Genomic DNA, 19,859 nt, shown 5'->3' with positions numbered 1-19,859 from the left:
TTTACAATGGATTGGCACACTAGGTCCAAACAGTCTTTGTTAGGCACATTTGTAAAAAGCATCACCATATCAGGACTGACCATAATGTCGCCCCCACTAAGACAAAGACAATTAATTCTGTTAGTAAAAATCTGCTGAATTTTTAATATGATGCTCAGTGTCAGAAATGTGGAGCAACAAGCTTAGCCAAGTGCTTTGTCGTCTTGTTGGTTGGTGAACCAATGAGATATGATGAGGCAAAATGGCATCCTATCCTTAGAGATCTTTGGTAGAGCATTGGAAGTAGATGATTTGAGTGTCTGTGGGAGAAGATTCTTGACCACAGTGTCTTCCACCAAACAGAGGAGGTCAGATGTCTTTCTGTACAACGACCACTCTCACAATCAGATGTAAGGCATTGCAGTGGGTAGCCCGTTCACTCCAGCTGTTGCAAACTTCTTCATGGAGAATTTTGAGCATATTGCTTTAGACCTGGTGCCATTAAAGCCTAGTTGTTGCTTTCTATACATTGACAACACGTTCGTCATTTGGTCCCATGGACGTGAGAAACTCTTGGAACACCTCTATGGCATTAACAGTAACATTCTGTTTACCATGGAGGTGGGAAAAGAAGCTGCATTGCCCTTCCTCGACGTACTCTTCCGCTGCAAACGAAATGGGTGCCTTGGCCACAGCATCTATAGAAAAGCAAACCCACAAAGACATGTACTTGCACACCACATGCCATCACCCCCAGGCACAGAAGTGCCCTGTTTCACAATCACTGGTGCATCATGCAAGAATGATATCAGATGCTGGTAAACTGCCCCATGAGCTGAGCCACCTGCGCATTATCTTGGAGCAATGGCTATAATGCCCATCAAATAAATGAAGTTATTTCACCCAAGACTCACAGCAAAATCACTGACGACGAGCAAGAAAAGAAACTTGCTTTCTTGACATTCCGTGGCTCTGTATCAGGCAAGATAAGTTACCTTCTGAAATGACAAGATCAAATCGATCTTCAGGCCTCTGACGAAGATCTGTCAATTCCTGAGACCGGTTAAAGAAGCAGCAGGTCTCTGAACATCTGGGGTCTACAAGACGCATTGCGAGTGTGGCCAGTCTCATGTTGGACAAAAAAAAATGCACTGTGGAACAATGCAGGAGAGAGCACAAGAGGTTTTATTGCCTACGGTCCCCCGAGAAATCTGCTTTAGCTGGACATGCTTTAGAAAATGGAACAGATTAAATTTGACAAAATATCCATCGTGGCTCACAGAAATGGCTTCTGGAATTGTGTAATTAAAGAAGTCATTGAAATAAAAATCACCATTAACACACTAAAGAGAGACAGTGGCTTGCAGCTCGGCACGGCATGGGATCAAGGGATCGCGTGGTCGAAGTGGGTGCATCGAACGCCGAGTCAACGTACGCTAGTATATGGAGATGCCACAAGCACCAGTGACGTCACAGCTGGAGGCTAGTGTCTATTGGGGCATATCAGCAGCCCACCGGCAGTGATACCACTTGAAAATAGCCACAGAGTACTTGGCTGAAAGCTCATGCAATTATAATTGCTTTAGCAGTTGGAAACCTGAGAACTTTAATTGATTATAAACCTTGACTGTTACATCCTCACATAAATAGAAAAAGTAGGGATAATTCAAAAATAATATCATTTCTTGCATCTGTTACAAGCGAGGTGTATAAAGCTACTGAGAATTTTCTAATAATAATAATATTAAACATAAGATGACAACAGCAATGGTCCAATGTAAAGCCACAGGATGTATCAAAACGTCCCATACATTGAAACTTCCTGGCAGATTAAAACTGTGTGCCAGACTGAGACTCGAACTTGGGACCTTTGCAAAGGTCCTGAGTTCGAGTCTCGGTCTGGCATACAGTTTTAATCTGCCAGAAGTTTCATATCAGCACACACTCCGCTGCAGAGTGAAAATCTCATTCTGGATCCCATACATCTTTTCAACGATTTATCTGGTGCTGAAGAGGAAAACAGTGAACAAAATATCAAAATACTGAATTTTCAGTGTTTAAAATCACTACTGTGCACAAAAATCCTTCTGTTGTACCATCTGAGGACCGCATAATTCACAAAGATTTTGAAATAGTAAACTTTTCAATTAAGTCTCCATTTTATTGGGCTCAAATTTTATCTAGGATTTACATTGTGTCCTCCATCATCATTTACCTGCAAGTCGCCAAAGTAGCGTTAATTAAAAAGGACATGCAATACGGTGGCCGAACTCCCCCGCATGGGGCCTCCCGGCCAACAATGCCATACGATCATTTCATTTCATTAACTAACAATACAATACTACGTCAGCACATTGTACATCACTATTTACTGTACACTTTGAAGTGGTCCCTATGTCTGAAACTGTGTGTATGTTCAGATTACGAGGCCCGTTTCTCGCAAACTCTGAACTGCTGCCTCTTTCAACACTATTCAAACAAACCACCATGTAGTTATTTCTCGATGTGGACTACTTCAGATCTGCAGCTGTTCTTCTGCTGGAATCTGTAAACTGATACCAACGCTCAAATTTCTACTTATCATCATCATAATCATCATCATTAACAATTTCCAGCCCCAGGCTGGGTCTGTTGGAACATAAGTGCTGTAACTACAATTTTGCATGTGTGCCACTTCATAGCTCATGTGTGAAGTCTGTGCCTGATTCGGTCACTAAGGGCCACCCGGCCTGCTAATACGAAAGCACTTGTGCGCAGCCTGGAGGCTGCATCCCCTGTTGGAACTAATATGCTGGAGTGCAAGGCTTTGCCGGCCACTTGTGTATTGTTTGATTGTACTATCCGTTGTCTTCCACATGTGTGTATAATTCAAGCAATAAATTACAGTGTTTTTGGGTTTGAACAACAAGCCTCACCATATACTCCTGTTTTTTTCCACTACCTTTCTGTGCTCACTTTGGTCCGGTCCTCGCCTCTTTTTTCAACATATTCCTCCACACCTTTGAGCCATCTATCCTTTGGTCTTCCTCTTTGCCATTAACTTTCCGTCTATTTCATGTGTCTTCTTGGGAATCCTCTCGCCCATGCCAGCTTAGCTTGATGCTTCTCTCCTGTTTTGCAAGGGTTCCTCTTTCACTATTTTCCTTGACCTTTCATTCCTCATTCTATTCCTCCTTGTTACTTCTATCCTACTTCTGAGGAACTTTATTCCACATGCCTGTAATCAGCTTACATCTCTCTTCTTCATTACCCGTGTTTTGCATGTGTAGGTCAGTATTGGGATGTAGTAACTTCTGTATATATCTCTTCTCTGCTTTTTTCATGGGATGTCTTTGTCCTGAACCAGGCACTTAACACTTCACAAGAATTCTTCTGCCTGCTGCCATGTTCATCAGTCTCTTTCTCATTTCTTCCACTTTCCTATATCACAACTTCCCAAGAACTTGACACTTTCCATCTACTTCAATTGTTCACCTCCAATTCTTATTCTACCAGTTGGTTGACCTTTCTAGTTGTACACAGGATCTCGCAATTATTTACAATAAATTTCATTCCATACTGTCTTACAGTTTCCTGTAAGCTTCCAGCTGTTCCTGACTCTCCCCCTCCCTGATTCTCCACATCATAAAGTCACCTGCGAACACCGTTGCTTTCATCTTATCTTCAATTTTTTCTGCCACCTTAGACATTATCTCATTCAAGACCGCAATGAGGAGGACAGGCGAAATGCACTGCCCTGTTTCACACTACTTGTTTGCTGAAATTAATCTGTCCTTTCATTTCTCACATTAACACATCTCGACATTCACTTTGATGTTGCATAAACTCAATCTGCCCAGCTGCAGGTACCAGAGCATGTAGCAAAAACTGCCACTGTCCCACTCTGGAAGCACGCAACATACATCAGGACCAACGTACATGTGCAAACAATAACTTTCAGTTTACAATTCAAAACAAATTAGCTACTAACAAATACTTCCACTGTGGCTATCATCATTAACAGGCTAGGTAGATCTTGGGTGACACCATCACCTTACTAAAAGTAATAAGTTACACCAAAACTTGTCCCTGTTAAAGGTGTCCCACATGTCATCCTTGTATTCGGATGCGATTGCACTTGTCTATCGTAGTGAGTTACAAATTCTTTCTAACATTTCCAGATCTCTTAGATCATAACAAGACTGTAGAATTAGCTGCTCCAGTTCAACCCCATCAACAGGGGTGTTGTACACTTCAGTTCAGAGATGACCCACCACAGAAAAAACCGAAGGATTTAGGACAGGTGATCTTGGAGAGCAATGATCAGACCCTGCTGGATATCCCGCTTGTGCCATACTGATACATTAAGATGTTTTCTGACAGCAGCAGCAAAATGTTATGGTCCCCCACCCACAACATTAACCAATAATGGACCATGGGTGAAATCTGAACCCAATTACATGGGGACGTAACCAAAATCTTTAAATTTCAAATACATTTGTACTAACTAGACTATTATTTCATTCTGTAATCAGCAGCAGCTCGCAACGATACATTCGCAATTATTTTGCAAATGGCTCATGTTTAACAGAAAGTTTCTGTCTCAACTTTCACCCTTGTCAGCAGTGTAGCCATCAGATTTACATAAAATGGAACTCTCAAATACAACAGAAAACCATCATCTAGAAGTTAGCATGTTTGAATACTAATCCCAAATCCCATGTTCTATGCTCCACTCCAGTCACTACTTAGAATTTGATTAAAGACCATCAGCTATGGTGACAGAAGGCTTCCAGTATAAGGAGTCACCCTCATTCTGCCAACAGCCATGTTAAAAGAGCATGGAGGTATGGACAGATGTTCAGAGCCCTCTCCTGCTTTTCATGTGAGAAACTTTCCCCTAGAAGATGGCAAAATAAGTAAGGATCAATGGCATGTAGAGATTCAGTCAGCAATGAAAACCACTTATTTGACACATGGAGAGTATCTACATGACATCTTTTGAAATAATACCACATTTACCACTTTGAGGGGGAAAAAAAAAAACAGCAGATTAATTAGTCTCATGTTCAAAACTCAAGGTGAAGACTGCCCAGGTGTAAGAAAATGAAGAATAAGACTAGCATTCTACACATCAGTGACAGATGACAGAACTCTGAAAGTCATAGATAAACTAGACACCTCAAAAAAGAGAGAAGAAACAGGCTAAAGACAGACTTGGCTGGGATTACTAAAGAGAAATGGTCAGCTGATCACATAGTAATAATGGCAGAATCAATGAACGATTTAATAGGTATTGGCATCATTTTAAATAGAAAGGTAGCTAAAGGGTGGAGTTCCTGCAGGCATTGATGGAATTATTCTACTGAGGATTGAAACTAAGCAAACACCAACCATCACAGTACTTGTTTACGTGCCTTTGTCTTCACAGGTTGATGATGAGTAGAGCCTGTATTTTCATGTAAACACAATATGCATCCAGGTTTGTAAGTTTTGGCCATTTGGGCAGTAAATGAATATTTCAAAGATTTTTCAATATAATACCATTAATTTAGACAAGTATTATGCAAATTATATTATTTTTCTGGCTTCAGTGCAGATACTAGAATAACTTGCGTGTTAGCATCTTTCATTGACTTTTTTGCCTATGAATGATGCCAAAACAGCAGAACATGAGTAATTTTGCAAGTTTTGTTAGAATCTTTAAACTTTATAGTAAGCTCAAACACCCTAGTTTAGTTCAGTAGAAGTCAGTATATTTCATACCTTCTCTCACTGCTGCCTATCCTTACTGTCTACAGCGAATGGTACGAATTATTATACTTGACCAACATGGCATGTAAAGTGTGTTGCCATTAAGACACAAGATACTTCCCTCTGTGTCACTACTCTCTCCCATGTCTTACTCTCCCACCTCAATTGCCTCCGAAGTGAGGCAAGCAAGGATACGTCACTAAACCACTTCCTTCTGAGCTTTGTACTACAAAACCAACTGACAATCACATTTCAGTTGTAGCTCCTACTAAGACTGCAAGATAAGACCTCATGTCAAAATGGATCAAGAGAAAGGAATTTCTAAGAATAGGTGGTGGTGTCATTTACTGAAATTGTTGCAACACGGACGGAAGAAGTTACATATTAACCTTATTATTACCAGACAGTAGCATAAAAGAATATTTTTCCTAACCACTTGCACAACATACCAAGCCACTTTGTTTAAACCTCACCAAGTCTAGAAAATTAACAAGTAAAAAAGTAATGTTGATATAAGCTGCACTTCTTTCGCAGATTAAATGCTCATATAAGTTTCAAGGAGATTACCATTCAACTTCTGCATGCCGCACTGTAAAAATGAAATCCCAGAAAGACACAAAAAAGTGCGAAGTGTGCACAATCATTTATTAGTACAACACCAACTAAGTGAATGCAAAATCCATTTTTTGTTGATTATGTGACATTTTGGCAGTAATAAATGTAATATTTGAAAAATAAGTCACGGATGCAAAATACTAACGCGAATTCTTTACAGACGAATAGAAAAACTGGTAGAAGCCGACCTTGGGGAAGATCAGTTTGGATCCCGTAGAAATATTGGAACACGTGAGGCAATACTGACCCTACGACTTATCTTAGAACCTAGATTAAGGAAAGGCAAACCTACGTTTCTAGCATTTGTAGACATAGAGAAAGCTTTTGACAATGTTGACTGGAATACTCTCTTTCAAATTCTGAAGGTGGCCGGGGTAAAATACAGGGAGCGAAAAGGTATTTACAATTTGTACAGAAACCAGATGGCAGTTATAAGAGTCGAGGGGCACGAAAGGGAAGCAGTGTTGGGAAGGAAGTGAGACAGGGTTGTAGCCTATCCCCGATGTTATTCAATCTGTATATTGAGCAAGCAGTGAAGGAAACAAAGCAAAATTCAGAGTAGGTATTAAAATCCATGGAGAAGAAATAAAAACTTTGAGGTTCGCCAATGACATTGTAATTCTGTCAGAGACACATCAAAGGACTTGGAAGAGCAGTTGAACGGAATGGACAGTGTCATGAAAGGAGGGTATAAGATGAACATCAACAAAAGCAAAACGAGGATAATGGAATGTAGCCGAATTAAGTGAAACATGGACGATAACTAGTTTGGACAAGAAGAGAATAGAAGCTATCGAAATGTGGTGCTACAGAAGAATGCTGAAGATTAGATGGGTAGATCATATAACTAATGAGGAGGTACTGAATAGGATTGGGGAGAAGAGAAATTTGTGGCACAACTTGACAAGAAAGGACCGATTGGTAGGGCATGTTCTGAGGCATCACGGGATCACCAATTTAGTACTGGAGGGCAGCGTGGAGGGTAAAAATCGTAGAGGGAGACCAAGAGATGAATACACTCAAGAGATTCAGAAGGATGTAGCTTGCAGTAGGTACTGGGAGATGAAGAAGCTTGCACAGGATAGGGTAGCATGGAGAGCTGCATCAAACCAGTCTCAGGACTGAAGACCACAACAACAACAACATTTGAAAAACTGGTGAATACTACATCCAGTCATTTTTTGAAAGGTACACAAAATTAAATACAGGTACTTATGCAAGTCGGCCAAAAAAAAAAAAAAAAAAAACCAGAGAGAGACAGAGAGAGAAAAGAAGAAAATGTTGGCAATAAAAAATACTAAACTAATATCAAAGTGATCTTTTAACATTGCAAATAACTTTACAAGGCTAAAAAATGAAACTTCAATGGTTTCCAAGTAATGCTAAAATATGGAATGGTGAAGGTAAGTGATAGTGGAATAATCAAGTAGCGGCAGACACAACAACCATTGTTGGAACATTGCAATGGCAAGTCCTAAATGAATATGTTGTCTACTACTGCCGTTATATGATAACTAAACTATATTATATTATTTTACTCACTATTTTACCAACTTTGAGAATGATTTTTCCTTTGCGGTCCGAGTCATCAGTGTGTTTTGATTCTGCTTCCATCAAGCTGGCTTTCGTCGAATTAAATAATTCCCACAGATCACAGGCATCACGATATTCTTGTGACATTCTCTGCATGCAAAAACATTATTTAATTAATGACTGTAGTACAGTAAGTAAAATAATACAGTGCAATTACATCAAAATCCTGTAATTAAATTTTCACTCTGCAGCAGAGTGTGGAATGGAATTCACTTTCTTAAAAATATGAAATTATGAAGAGTATAGGCAAAAATCTCTACTAAATGAGCTATACAGATAGCCTATGGCCCAATTAAAGGCTTAGAAAATTAGGAGAGAAATAACAGTGGATGGAAACTTTGGCTCAGCTGGACAGTTTTACCCGCAAGGGAGATTTATACAAACTTCTGAAGGGTTTCCATAACCACCACTCGATTAGGAATACAACATCTTGCCTCTCAAAAATTAAGACAATACGTTAGGCTGAAACCTACAGAACAAACAAAATCATAAGAGAAAGAGTTGGTCAATGTAACAAAGGTGGCAAATTAACTGATATGGAAGATATTCAATAGATTAACTAGCTTTCAAGGCTTAGTCTCCATGTAGCAAAAAGGGGAGAATTTGAGCTTTTGAAGAGGTAAACAGAAAAGTGAGTCACCACAAGTCAAATGGAGAAACACCAAAATGAGAAAGAAACTGGCAATCCTGGCTCTGCTCCCTTTCCTGTCAAGTTTGCTTTGACTACTTCACCCTGTTTTCAAATAGTGGGAAATCCAGAATGGAATAACAATATTATGAAAACAACTGATTGCTACTCATCAAATAGAAGAGACACTGAGTCATAGGCAGCCACAACAAAAAGACTGTTATACATTTATCTTTCAGCAAAGCGCTATCTTCCAAAATAGAAAACACACATGGGGTCTATTTTGGAAGAAGGCCTTTTGACCGAAAGCTAAAGGTATACCGGTCTCCAATGTGCCTCTCTGTGACTCAATGACTCCTCTGTATGGAGAGTGATACCTGGTAGATCTCTTACTTCCATGAGACACTGCATGAACTGCAAGTCCTAAGTTTTCGCCAGGGGCAATCTACAGAAACTGGCCGGATCATGGTAGGGTAGTCAACCTGAAGTACTATGAACTTCTGTAATGATACTACGCTATTCTGCGGCAGAGTATGCATGCCCAGTTTGTATAATTCAACGCATGCTGCACAAATGGACTTAGCTCTCAATGACACCTGCAGAATCATAACAGAGTGTTTGCACTCAAGTCGAATGGCTTTACAACTTCGCAGGAATAGTGCCACCACCTGTTCAAATATAAACATATGAATCAGGAAAAAAAGGAAGTGAAGCAAGAGAGAATCCATCCTCTGTATGGGCACAAACTGCACCTGCAATGACTGGACTGAAATCAAGGAGGAGTTTCCTAAGAATGTCAATGAAACTTGGAACCACTGCTGAAAAAGCTAGGTTGCAACTATGGAGGGCTACAACCTACTTCCTCCTGGATGGAGTACAGTTTCAGAAACCCTACCTCCTGGCTATGAACTGACTGAGATCTGAAGAGGCAGAGCAAATTTTTACTTGCCAAGAAAGGGCTACACTAATCAAAATGATATTCAGTGCAGCTCAGAAGAAAAACAGACTGTTCATCATCTGCTTCAATGCCATGTCCAGCCTCCTTTATCAAGGAGCAGAAAATGCACTGGAAGCAGCTTTCGTAACAAACTGTTGCCTCATCAGGAAAGAGGGAAGGAGAGGGAAAGACGAAAGGATGTGGGTTTTAAGGGAGAGGGTAAGGAGTCATTCCAATCCCGGGAGCGGAAAGACTTACCTTAGGGGGAAAAAAGGACGGGTATACACTCGCACGCACACACATATCCATCCATACATATACAGACACAAGCAAACATATTTAAAGACAAAGAGTTTGGGCAGAGATGTCAGTCGAGGCAGAAGTGCGGAGGCAAAGATGTTGTTGAATGACAGGTGATGTATGAGTGGCGGCAACTTGAAATTAGTGGAGATTGAGGCCTGGTGGATAACAGGAAGAGAGGATATATTGAAGAGCAAGTTCCCATCTCCGGAGTTCGGAAAGGTTGGTGTTAGTGGGAAGTATCCAGATAACCCGGACGGTGTAACACTGTGCCAAGATGTGCTGGCCGTGCACCAAGGCATGTTTAGCCACAGAGTGATCCTTATTACCAACAAACACTGTCTGCCTTGTCCATTCATGCGAATGGACAGTTTGTTGCTGGTCATTCCCACATAGAATGCGTCACAGTGTAGGCAGGTCAGTAGGTAGATCACGTGGGTGCTTTCACACGTGGCTCTGCCTTTGATCATGTACACCTTCCGGGTTACAGGACTGGAGTAGGTGGTGGTGGGAGGGTGCATGGGACAGGTTTTACACCGGGGGCGGTTACAAGGGTAGGAGCCAGAGGGTAGGGAAGGTGGTTTGGGGATTTCATAGGGATGAACTAACAGGTTACGAAGGTTATTGATGAACTAACAGGTTACGAAGGTTAGGTGGACGGCGGAAAGACACTCTTGGTGGAGTGGGGAGGATTTCATGAGGGATGGATCTCATTTCAGGGCAGGATTTGAGGAAGTCGTATCCCTGCTGGAGAGCCACATTCAGAATCTGATCCAGTCCCGGAAGTATCCTGTCACAAGTGGGGCACTTTTGTGGTTCTTCTGTGGGAGGTTCTGGGTTTGAGAGGATGAGGAAGTGGCTCTGGTTATTTGCTTCTGTACCAGGTCGGGAGGGTAGTTGCGGGATGCGAAAGCTGTTGTCAGGTTGTTGGTGTAATGCTTCAGGGATTCCGGACTGGAGCAGATTCGTTTGCCACGAAGACCTAGGCTGTAGGGAAGGGACCGTTTGATGTGGAATGGGTGGCAGCTGTCGTAATGGAGGTACTGTTGCTTGTTGGTGGGTTTGATGTGGATGGACTTGTGAAGCTGGCCATTGGACAGGTGGAGGTCAACATCAAGGAAAGTGGCATGGGATTTGGAGTAGGACCAGATGAATCTGATGGAACCAAAGGAGTTGAGGTTGGAGAGGAAATTCTGGAGTTCTTCTTCACTGTGAGTCCAGATCATGAAGATGTCATCAATAAATCTGTACCAAACTTTGGGTTGGCAGGCCTGGGTAACCAAGAAGGCTTCCTCTAAGCGACCCATGAATAGGTTGGCGTACGAAGGGGCCATCCTGGTACCCATGGCTGTTCCCATTAATTGTTGGTATGTCTGGCCTTCAAAAGTGAAGAAGTTGTGGGTCAGGATGAAGCTGGCTAAGGTAATGAGGAAAGAGGTTTTAGGTAGGGTGGCAGGTGATCGGCGTGAAAGGAAGTGCTATTCAGAGCATCCTCCTACAGGCCAACCGCAAATTAGAACAGCATGCCACCCTTCACCTCAAAAAACTATCCAATCTCCTGGTTTCCCACCTCCGGAAAGGCAACTCACTCACCCTTCACAACCTTTCCAGCAAACCTCAACCACCTCTCATTGCACACAAACCCAGTCTCTCCCATCTACTCAGTCTCCCACTTCCAGCTCCACTCCCTCCAAAACCTCAAAATTCCAATCAACACAATCTGGCACCACAACACCCTAATTCAGTAGTTAACCTTTACTCCAAACCTCTCTCCCAATCCAAAACCTCTGTCCTATCCAAAGGCCTCACCTTCAGCCCCACTCCCAGATTCAACCAAACAGCCCTCATCAAAGATTTACTGTCCTACACTCGTACTCTCTGCTGGAAGTATCACTTTGCCACAAAGAAAAATGATCCTAATCCTACCCCTAATGATCCAACTCCCCAAGACACTATCCAAATTGAACCCTGCCTGGAACAGTTCCGTCCTCCGTCACAGCGGGACCCACCTCCTCTTCCTCAAAATCACCCTCTCCAAACCTTCCAGGAATTTCTGACTTCCAGCCTTGCCTCTCAATCCTTCTTAAAAAACCTTAATCCTACTCCCAACATCACCACTGCTGAAGCCCAGGCTATCCGTGATCTGAAGGCTGACAGGTCCATCGTCATTCATCCGGCGGACAAGGGTTCCACGACCGTGGTACTTGATAGTCGGGAGTATGTGGCTGAGGGACTGCGTCAGCTTTCAGACAACACCACATACAAAGTTTGCCAAGGTAATCCCATTCCTGATGTCCAGGCGGAGCTTCAAGGAATCCTCAGAACCTTAGGCCCCCTACAAAACCTTTCACCTGACTCCATCAACCTCCTGACCCCACCGACACACCGCACCCCTACCTTCTACCTTCTTCCTAAAATTCACGAACCCAATCATCCCGGCCGCCCCATTGTAGCTGGTTACCAAGCCCCCACAGAACGTATCTCTGCCTACGTACATCAACACCTTCAACCCATTACGTGCAGTCTCCCATCCTTCATCAAAGACACCAACCACTTTCTCGAATGCCTGGAATCCTTACCCAATCCGTTACCCCCGGAAACCATCCTTGTAACCATTGATGCCACTTCCTTATACACAAATATCCCGCATGTCCAGGGCCTCGCTGCGATGGAGCACTTCCTTTCACGCCGATCACCTGCCACCCTACCTAAAACCTCTTTCCTCATTACCTTAGCCAGCTTCATCCTGACCCACAACTTCTTCACTTTTGAAGGCCAGACATACCAACAATTAAAGGGAACAGCCATGGGTACCAGGATGGCCCCTTCGTACGCCAACCTATTCATGGGTCGCTTAGCGAAAGCCTTCTTGGTTACCCAGGCCTCCCAACCCAAAGTTTGGTACAGATTTATTGATGACATCTTCATGATCTGGACTCACAGTGAAGAAGAACTCCAGAATTTCCTCTCCAACCTCAACTTCTTTGGTTCCATCAGATTCACCTGGTCCTACTCCAAATCCCATGCCACTTTCCTTGATGTTGACCTCCACCTGTCCAATGGCCAGCTTCACACGTCCGTCCACATCAAACCCACCAACAAGCAACAGTACCTCCATTACGACAGCTGCCACCCATTCCACATCAAACGGTCCCTTCCCTACAGCCTAGGTCTTCGTGGCAAACGAATCTGCTCCAGTCCGGAATCCCTGAAGCATTACACCAACAACCTGACAACAGCTTTCGCATCCCGCAACTACCCTCCCGACCTGGTACAGAAGCAAATAACCAGAGCCACTTCCTCATCCTCTCAAACCCAGAACCTCCCATAGAAGAACCACAAAAGTGCCCCACTTGTGACAGGATACTTTCCGGGACTGGATCAGATTCTGAATGTGGCTCTCCAGCAGGGATACGACTTCCTCAAATCCTGCCCTGAAATGAGATCCATCCTTCACGAAATCCTCCCCACTCCGCCAAGAGTGTCTTTCCGCCGTCCACCTAACCTTCGTAACCTGTTAGTTCATCCCTATGAAATCCCCAAACCACCTTCCCTACCCTCTGGCTCCTATCCTTGTAACCGCCCCCAATGCAAAACCTGTCCCATGCACCCTCCCACCACTGCCTACTCCAGTCCTGTAACCCGGAAGGTGTACACGATCAAAGGCAGAGCCACGTGTGAAAGCACCCACGTGATTTACCAACTGACCTGCCTACACTGTGATGCATTCTATGTGGGAATGACCAGCAACAAACTGTCCATTCGCATGAATGGACACAGGCAGACAGTGTTTGTTGGTAATGAGGATCACCCTGTGGCTAAACATGCCTTGGTGCACAGCCAGCACATCTTGGCACAGTGTTACACCGTCCGGGTTATCTGGATACTTCCCACCAACACCAACCTATCCGAACTCCGGAGATGGGAACTTGCCCTTCAGTATATCCTCTCTTCTCGTCATCCGCCAGGCCTCAATCTCCGCTAATTTCAAGTTGCCGCCACTCATACCTCACCTGTCTTTCAACAACTTCTTTGCCTCTACACTTCTGCCTCGACTGACATCTCTGCCCAAACTCTTTGTCTTTAAATATGTCTGCTTGTGTCTGTATGTGTGGATGGATATGTGTGTGTGTGCACGCGAGTGTATACCTGTCCTTTTTTCCCCCTAAGGTAAGTCTTTCCGCTCCCGGGATTGGAATGACTCCTTACCCTCTCCCTTAAAACCCACTTCCTTTCGTCTTCCCCTCTCCTTCCCTCTTTCCTGATGAGGCAACAGTTTGTTGCGGACATTCAGCAAAGCTACAATCCCACCTGAAATTGTCCTCCACAGATGGGGACAAAACGTCAGGTTTTAAAGTGGAATCCATTTGAGGTGGTGGTTAGTGTTTAACGTCCCGTCGACAACGAGGTCATTAGAGACGGAGCGCAAGCTCGGGTTAGGGAAGGATTGGGAAGGAAATCGGCCGCGCCCTTTCAAAGGAACCATCCCGGCATTTGCCTGAAACGATTTAGGGAAATCACGGAAAACCTAAATCAGGATGGCCGGAGACGGGATTGAACCGTCGTCCTCCCGAATGCGAGTCCAGTGTGCTAACCACTGCGCCACCTCGCTCGGTGGAATCCATTTGACCACGGCATAATAGCCCAGAATATTTTATTAAGTGTGACAATTCTGGCCATGAAAGTTTATGTTTTAAAAGTACGTGTACATTTCTGACACGAGACTAAATAATGTTGTTTCTCCCCATTTTGTTAGAAGTTGATGTCCCAGGTTTAAAACATTACGAATTTGTTGTCTGTTACATTCGCATTTCAATTTATTTCTTTTTGTCACATAAGAAATAAAATTTTATCCCAAAGTTTCAGACAATCCATGTCAATTTGATTTAGTCGGCTCAGTCTATAGGAATGCCAGAACCAAGTCCAACAAAACCAATAAATGAGCCCAATATTAATAATCTTAGTTCTTCTTGCTCCAGCTATTGGTTAATTCTTACTTTAATTCTATATAAACATCACCATCACCATTAAACAAGTATGTGCACAAATTGTACTGAAAGGTCTCTCTTTCTCACAAGTGAAATGACAACATTAACAAAGTGATCTTGATCTTTTCTCATTTACTGAGCAAGACTGTCATTATTGTTAATAAAACAAGGTATTTTTTACAATAAGATCCTTTGTTCTTGTTCTGTACTCTTTGTCCAGCCAATGCCAGGTCAAGAGTGAAATGGCATTTTCATTTACAGGGAACCACTCATATCCATATACAGACTATTATTACAATAGGGTCACCAATCCGAATGGCATTTTAAAGCTTCCTTATCCGCCACCTCCCCCCACCCAGAGAGGAATCTATGTACCTCTTCTGCCTGCATCTAGTGTAACCACATTGCCAAATGTGGCATTACATTTGTGCAACACGTATCAGAGTATTTCTCTAAATAAATGCAGAAAACTGCCTAAAAACCACATCCAAGCCAACCAGGACACCGGCTCCCATCATTAATCCACACCGCAGATTCAATCGGCGGCCAAATCTAATCTAATCTAATCATGTCTTCCCATGTCCTGGAAGCGGGCAGTTTAACATATTCAGCTATCCAGGCAGGTCATTAAACAACGAAATAGTTATCAAACCGAAAGTGACAGGCATGCAGATCTGATATCTGTTATTCTCTCTCTCTCTCTCTCTCTCTCTCTCTCTCTCTCTCTCTCTCTCTCTCTCTGTCTGTCTGTCTTTTTTCCAGTCGAATTTGTGTCTAATGCACAAAAGGTAAACCAACATCATAACTAGAAACTAGTGTCACATTTCAAAAAGTGACCGAATATTATACACAATCTGGTTATTGTATCATTACAGAAAGAAAATTTATAATCAACCATCTGAGAGAGATTTAAGTTGCAAATATCAGCGTTACACAGAACAATGTGATTAAGATTACCGATTGTGTGCGGTTTTGAAAACTGATTCTTTATATGACAATAGATTGTATTTGTAATTTAAACTAGATTAGATTAGATTAATACTTGTTCCATAGATCATGAATACGACACTTCGTAATGATGTGGAACGTGTCGGTTAATAAAAGATGTCTGTACAAGATATTACATTACACAAAATTTGCATGACACTAATGTTTAAGGGTTTTCTTTTTCCCCCCCTTAATTTATATCTAAAAATTCAGCCAATGAGTAGAAGGAGTTGTCATCTAGAAATTCTTTTAACTTATTTTTAAATGTTAGTTGGCTATCTGTCAGGCTTTTGATGCTGTTTGGTAGGTGACCAAAGACTTTTGTGGCAGCATAATTTACCCCTTTCTGTGCCAAAGTCAGATTTAACCCTGCATAGTGAAGATCATCCTTTCTCCTGGTGTTATAGCTATGCACACTGCTATTACTTTTGAACTGGGCCGGATTATTAACAACAAATTTCATAAGTGAATATATATACTGTGAGGTTACTGCGAGGATCCATAGATCCTTAAATAGATGTCTGCAGGATGACTGTGGGTGTGCTCCAGCAATTATTCTGATTACACGTTTTTGAGCAATGAATACTTTTCTACTCAACAATGAATTACCCCAGAATATGATGCCATACGAAAGCAGTGAATGAAAGTAGGCGTAGTAAGCTAATTTACTGACATTCTTATCACCAAAATTTGCAATAACCCTAATAGCATACGTAGCTGAACTCAGACGTTTCAGCAGACCATCAATGTGTTGCTTCCAGTTTAACCTCTCATCAATGGACACACCTAAAAATTTTGAAAATTCTACCTTAGCTAAAGACTTCTGTTCAAAGTCTATATTTATTACTGGAGTTGTGCCATTTACTGTACGGAACTGTATGTACTGTGTTTTATCAAAATTTAAAGAGAGTCCGTTTGCTGAGAACCACTTAATAATTTTGTGAAAAACATCATTTACAATTACATCACTTAGTTCTTGGTTTTTGGATGTTATTACTATACTTGTACCATCAGCAAAAAGAACTAACTTTACATATTCATCAATGTGGAATGGTAAGTCATTAACGTATATCAAGAACAGTAAAGGACCTAAGACCGAACCCTGTGGGACCCCGTACTTGATAGCCCCCCAGTTTGAGGAATCAGCTGTTGTTTTAACATTACATGAACCACTTATTTCAACTTTCTGCATTCTTCCAGTTAAGTATGAATTAAACCATTTGTGCACTGCCCCACTCAAACCATAATGATTTAGCTTATCTAAAAGAATTCCATGATTTACACAATCAAAGGCCTTTGAGAGATCACAAAAATACCAATGGGTGATGTCCGATTATTCAGAGCATTTAATATTTGATCAGTGAAAGCGTATATAGCATTTTCTGTTGAAAAGCCTTTCTGAAAACTGAACTGACATTTTGTTAGTACTTTATTGTTACAAATATGGGAGGCTACTCTTGAATACATTACTTTCTCAAAAATTTTTGATAGAGCTGTCAGAAGAGAGATTGGGTGGTAGTTATTCACATCCGACGTATCCCCCTTTTAATGCAATGGTTTTACAATGGCATATTTCAGTCTAGCGGGGAAAACACCCTGCTCCAAAGAGCTATTACATACGTGGCTGAGAATCCTACTTATCTGTGGGGAACAAGCTTTAAGTACCTTGCTGGAAATGCCATCAATTCCGTAAGAGCTTTTACTTTTCAGTGAGTTTATTATTTTACTGATTTCAGAGGGAGAGGTTGGTGGAATTACAGTTGTTTCAAACTGCACAGGTATGGCCTCTTCTATTAGTAGCCTTGCCTCTTCTAGTGAAGATCTAGATCCTATTTTCTCCACAACATTCAAAAAATGATTATTGAAAATATTTTCAATTTCTGATTGTTTGTTAGTACACTTGTCATTCAGTTTTATGGCACTAAAGTCTTCCTGTGCTCTTGGTTGCCCTGTTTCCCTTTCAATAATATTCCAAATTGCTTTAATTTTATTATGAGAGTTACTGATCTCAGACATGATACACATGCTTCTGGACTTTTTAATAACTTTTCTTAGTACCGCACAATAGTTTTTATAATATTGAACAATTTCGGGGTCAGTACTCCCTCTTGCTGTTAGATACAGTTCTCTTTTACGGTTGCAAGATATTCTTATTCCTTTAGTTAGCCATGGTTTTTTATATGTTTTCTTGGAATTATGTTTGACTATTTTCTTGGGAAAACAATTTTCAAATACCCTTAAAAATGTATCGTGAAATAAGTTATATTTCAAGTTTGCATCAGGTTCCTTATACACTTCATCCCAGTCTATTTGCTGTAAGCTTTCCCTAAAGTTTGCAATATTTATATTGTTAATTGAACGCACTGCTTTGAAAGTCTGATTTGATATACTGCATGGAGCTATGTCATGTACTGTAACTAGCTGTGCACCATGATCTGAAAGACCATTCTCAACAGGATAAGCATTTATGTCCTTGAACTTATCTTGGTCTATAAAAAAGTTATCTATTAATGTACTGCTGTTCTTTGTTATCCGAGTAGGAAAATCAATGACGGAGCTCAAATTGAAAGAACTGAGTAATACAAGGTCATTCTTCCTATTACACTCTTTCAGGGAGTTAACATTGAAATCCCCACAAATGATAATTTGCTTCCCCCTGTCTGACAGATAGCACAACAAAGCATCCAAGTTTTCTAGAAATAGCTGGAAGTTCCCTGAGGGGGACCTATACACTGTTACAATTATGAAAGTGCCATCATTTAGTTTAAGTTCAGTGGCACATGGTTCCATATGTTGCTCTGCACAAAAATTTTTAGTTTCTAAATTTTTTACACTGTGGAAGCTTTTGACATATATGGCAACTCCTCCTCTCATCATATTATCTCTACTTACATGTGCAGCTAATTTGTACCCACTGATGCTAACCTTTTGCATATCAGTGACAATGTGATGCTCAGACAGGCATAGTACATCTATTACATTCTCAGTTTCTATATCTTCTAAACAAAGCAGAAGCTCATCAATTTTATTCTTCAATCCCCCAATATTTTGATGAAATATACCAACATTATTTTTCACTTTACTTTTGTGAGTATCTTGAACTTTTTTAACATCTTTAGTACTTGCCTGGCTGAGTTTCCCACTGGACACTGATCTTACACTAAAAAGAGTTTCCACCATGAGATGTAGTTCCTTCCCCCCTTTAAGTTTCCTGCTATCAGCCCAGCCAGTTTACCCTTCCCTTTCTTGTTGAGGTGTAGGCCATGTCTAGTATAGTCCCACCTACAGAGTGAATCAACAGGAACCACACCAATGTGTGACCCTGCACCAGATCCAAGTAGCCATTCCAACTCCAAATTAACTCTCTTGACAGAAGAGCTAAGAGCTCAAATGAGGTTGGTCGTGGCGCTCCAGAACCGACACAAACCCAACACTGGTATGACTCGATGTTGATGCAATCTTTGCCAGGTCACACTCTATGCTGTATCACGGATCTCTGTCAATACTGTTGCCTGGCCCACCCACAATAACCACGGAATCTTCCTTAGTAAAGCCTTTACATAGTGAACCTAAATCTTCTGTAACCTGCCTCAGTCCAGCACAAAATTCTAACAAAAAAATTATACCAGAAAATCCTAAGTGCAATACAAGCAATAGAGACAGTCAAAGTAACCACTCATCATATAGTGGAAACATCGAGTGGTAAAAAACCACGTAAAGAACGAAAACAAGGGCATAGGGGAGGATGAAGCCAGCCAGCAGGAGTGAACGACCAAAGGATATGTTGCAAAGAAACATTCTTAACCAAGTAATTCAGAGGAGCAGACAACAGGTGGGAGGAGGGGAGGTGGGGAGAAAAGGAAGAAGATTTGGAACAGGGAAACAGGAAGGCTGGGAGATGATCTAGTTGCATAGTTTATGAAGTAGTCACAAATGTCAAACCACCTATGCTTGACAGCATATTCTGCCACTGAGTGGTAACTCTGCTTTTGGTCACCATTGGTGGTAGCCATCTCCACGGGTCAACAGTAAATTAAACAATGTCGCTGGGCACTGAGTGTGTGTGTGTGTGTGTGTGTGTGTGTGTGGGGCGGGGGCG

General features: G+C 41.7%; 1 protein-coding gene across 1 annotated transcript in view; it reads right to left on the bottom strand.

The window, feature by feature from the left end:
* The window catches only part of LOC126412869 (protein polybromo-1), a 325,260-nt gene that overhangs the window by 293,946 nt on the left and 11,455 nt on the right, over positions 1 to 19,859 (bottom strand). The window contains 1 exon segment of the mRNA XM_050082745.1: positions 7,870 to 8,010. Coding sequence (XP_049938702.1) covers positions 7,870 to 8,010 — 141 coding nt within the window.

The sequence above is a fragment of the Schistocerca serialis genome, chromosome 7 (genome assembly GCF_023864345.2).
Source record: "Schistocerca serialis cubense isolate TAMUIC-IGC-003099 chromosome 7, iqSchSeri2.2, whole genome shotgun sequence".
Classification (NCBI taxonomy): Eukaryota; Metazoa; Arthropoda; class Insecta; order Orthoptera; family Acrididae; genus Schistocerca; species Schistocerca serialis.
This window is presented reverse-complemented; position numbering and strand designations above follow the sequence as displayed.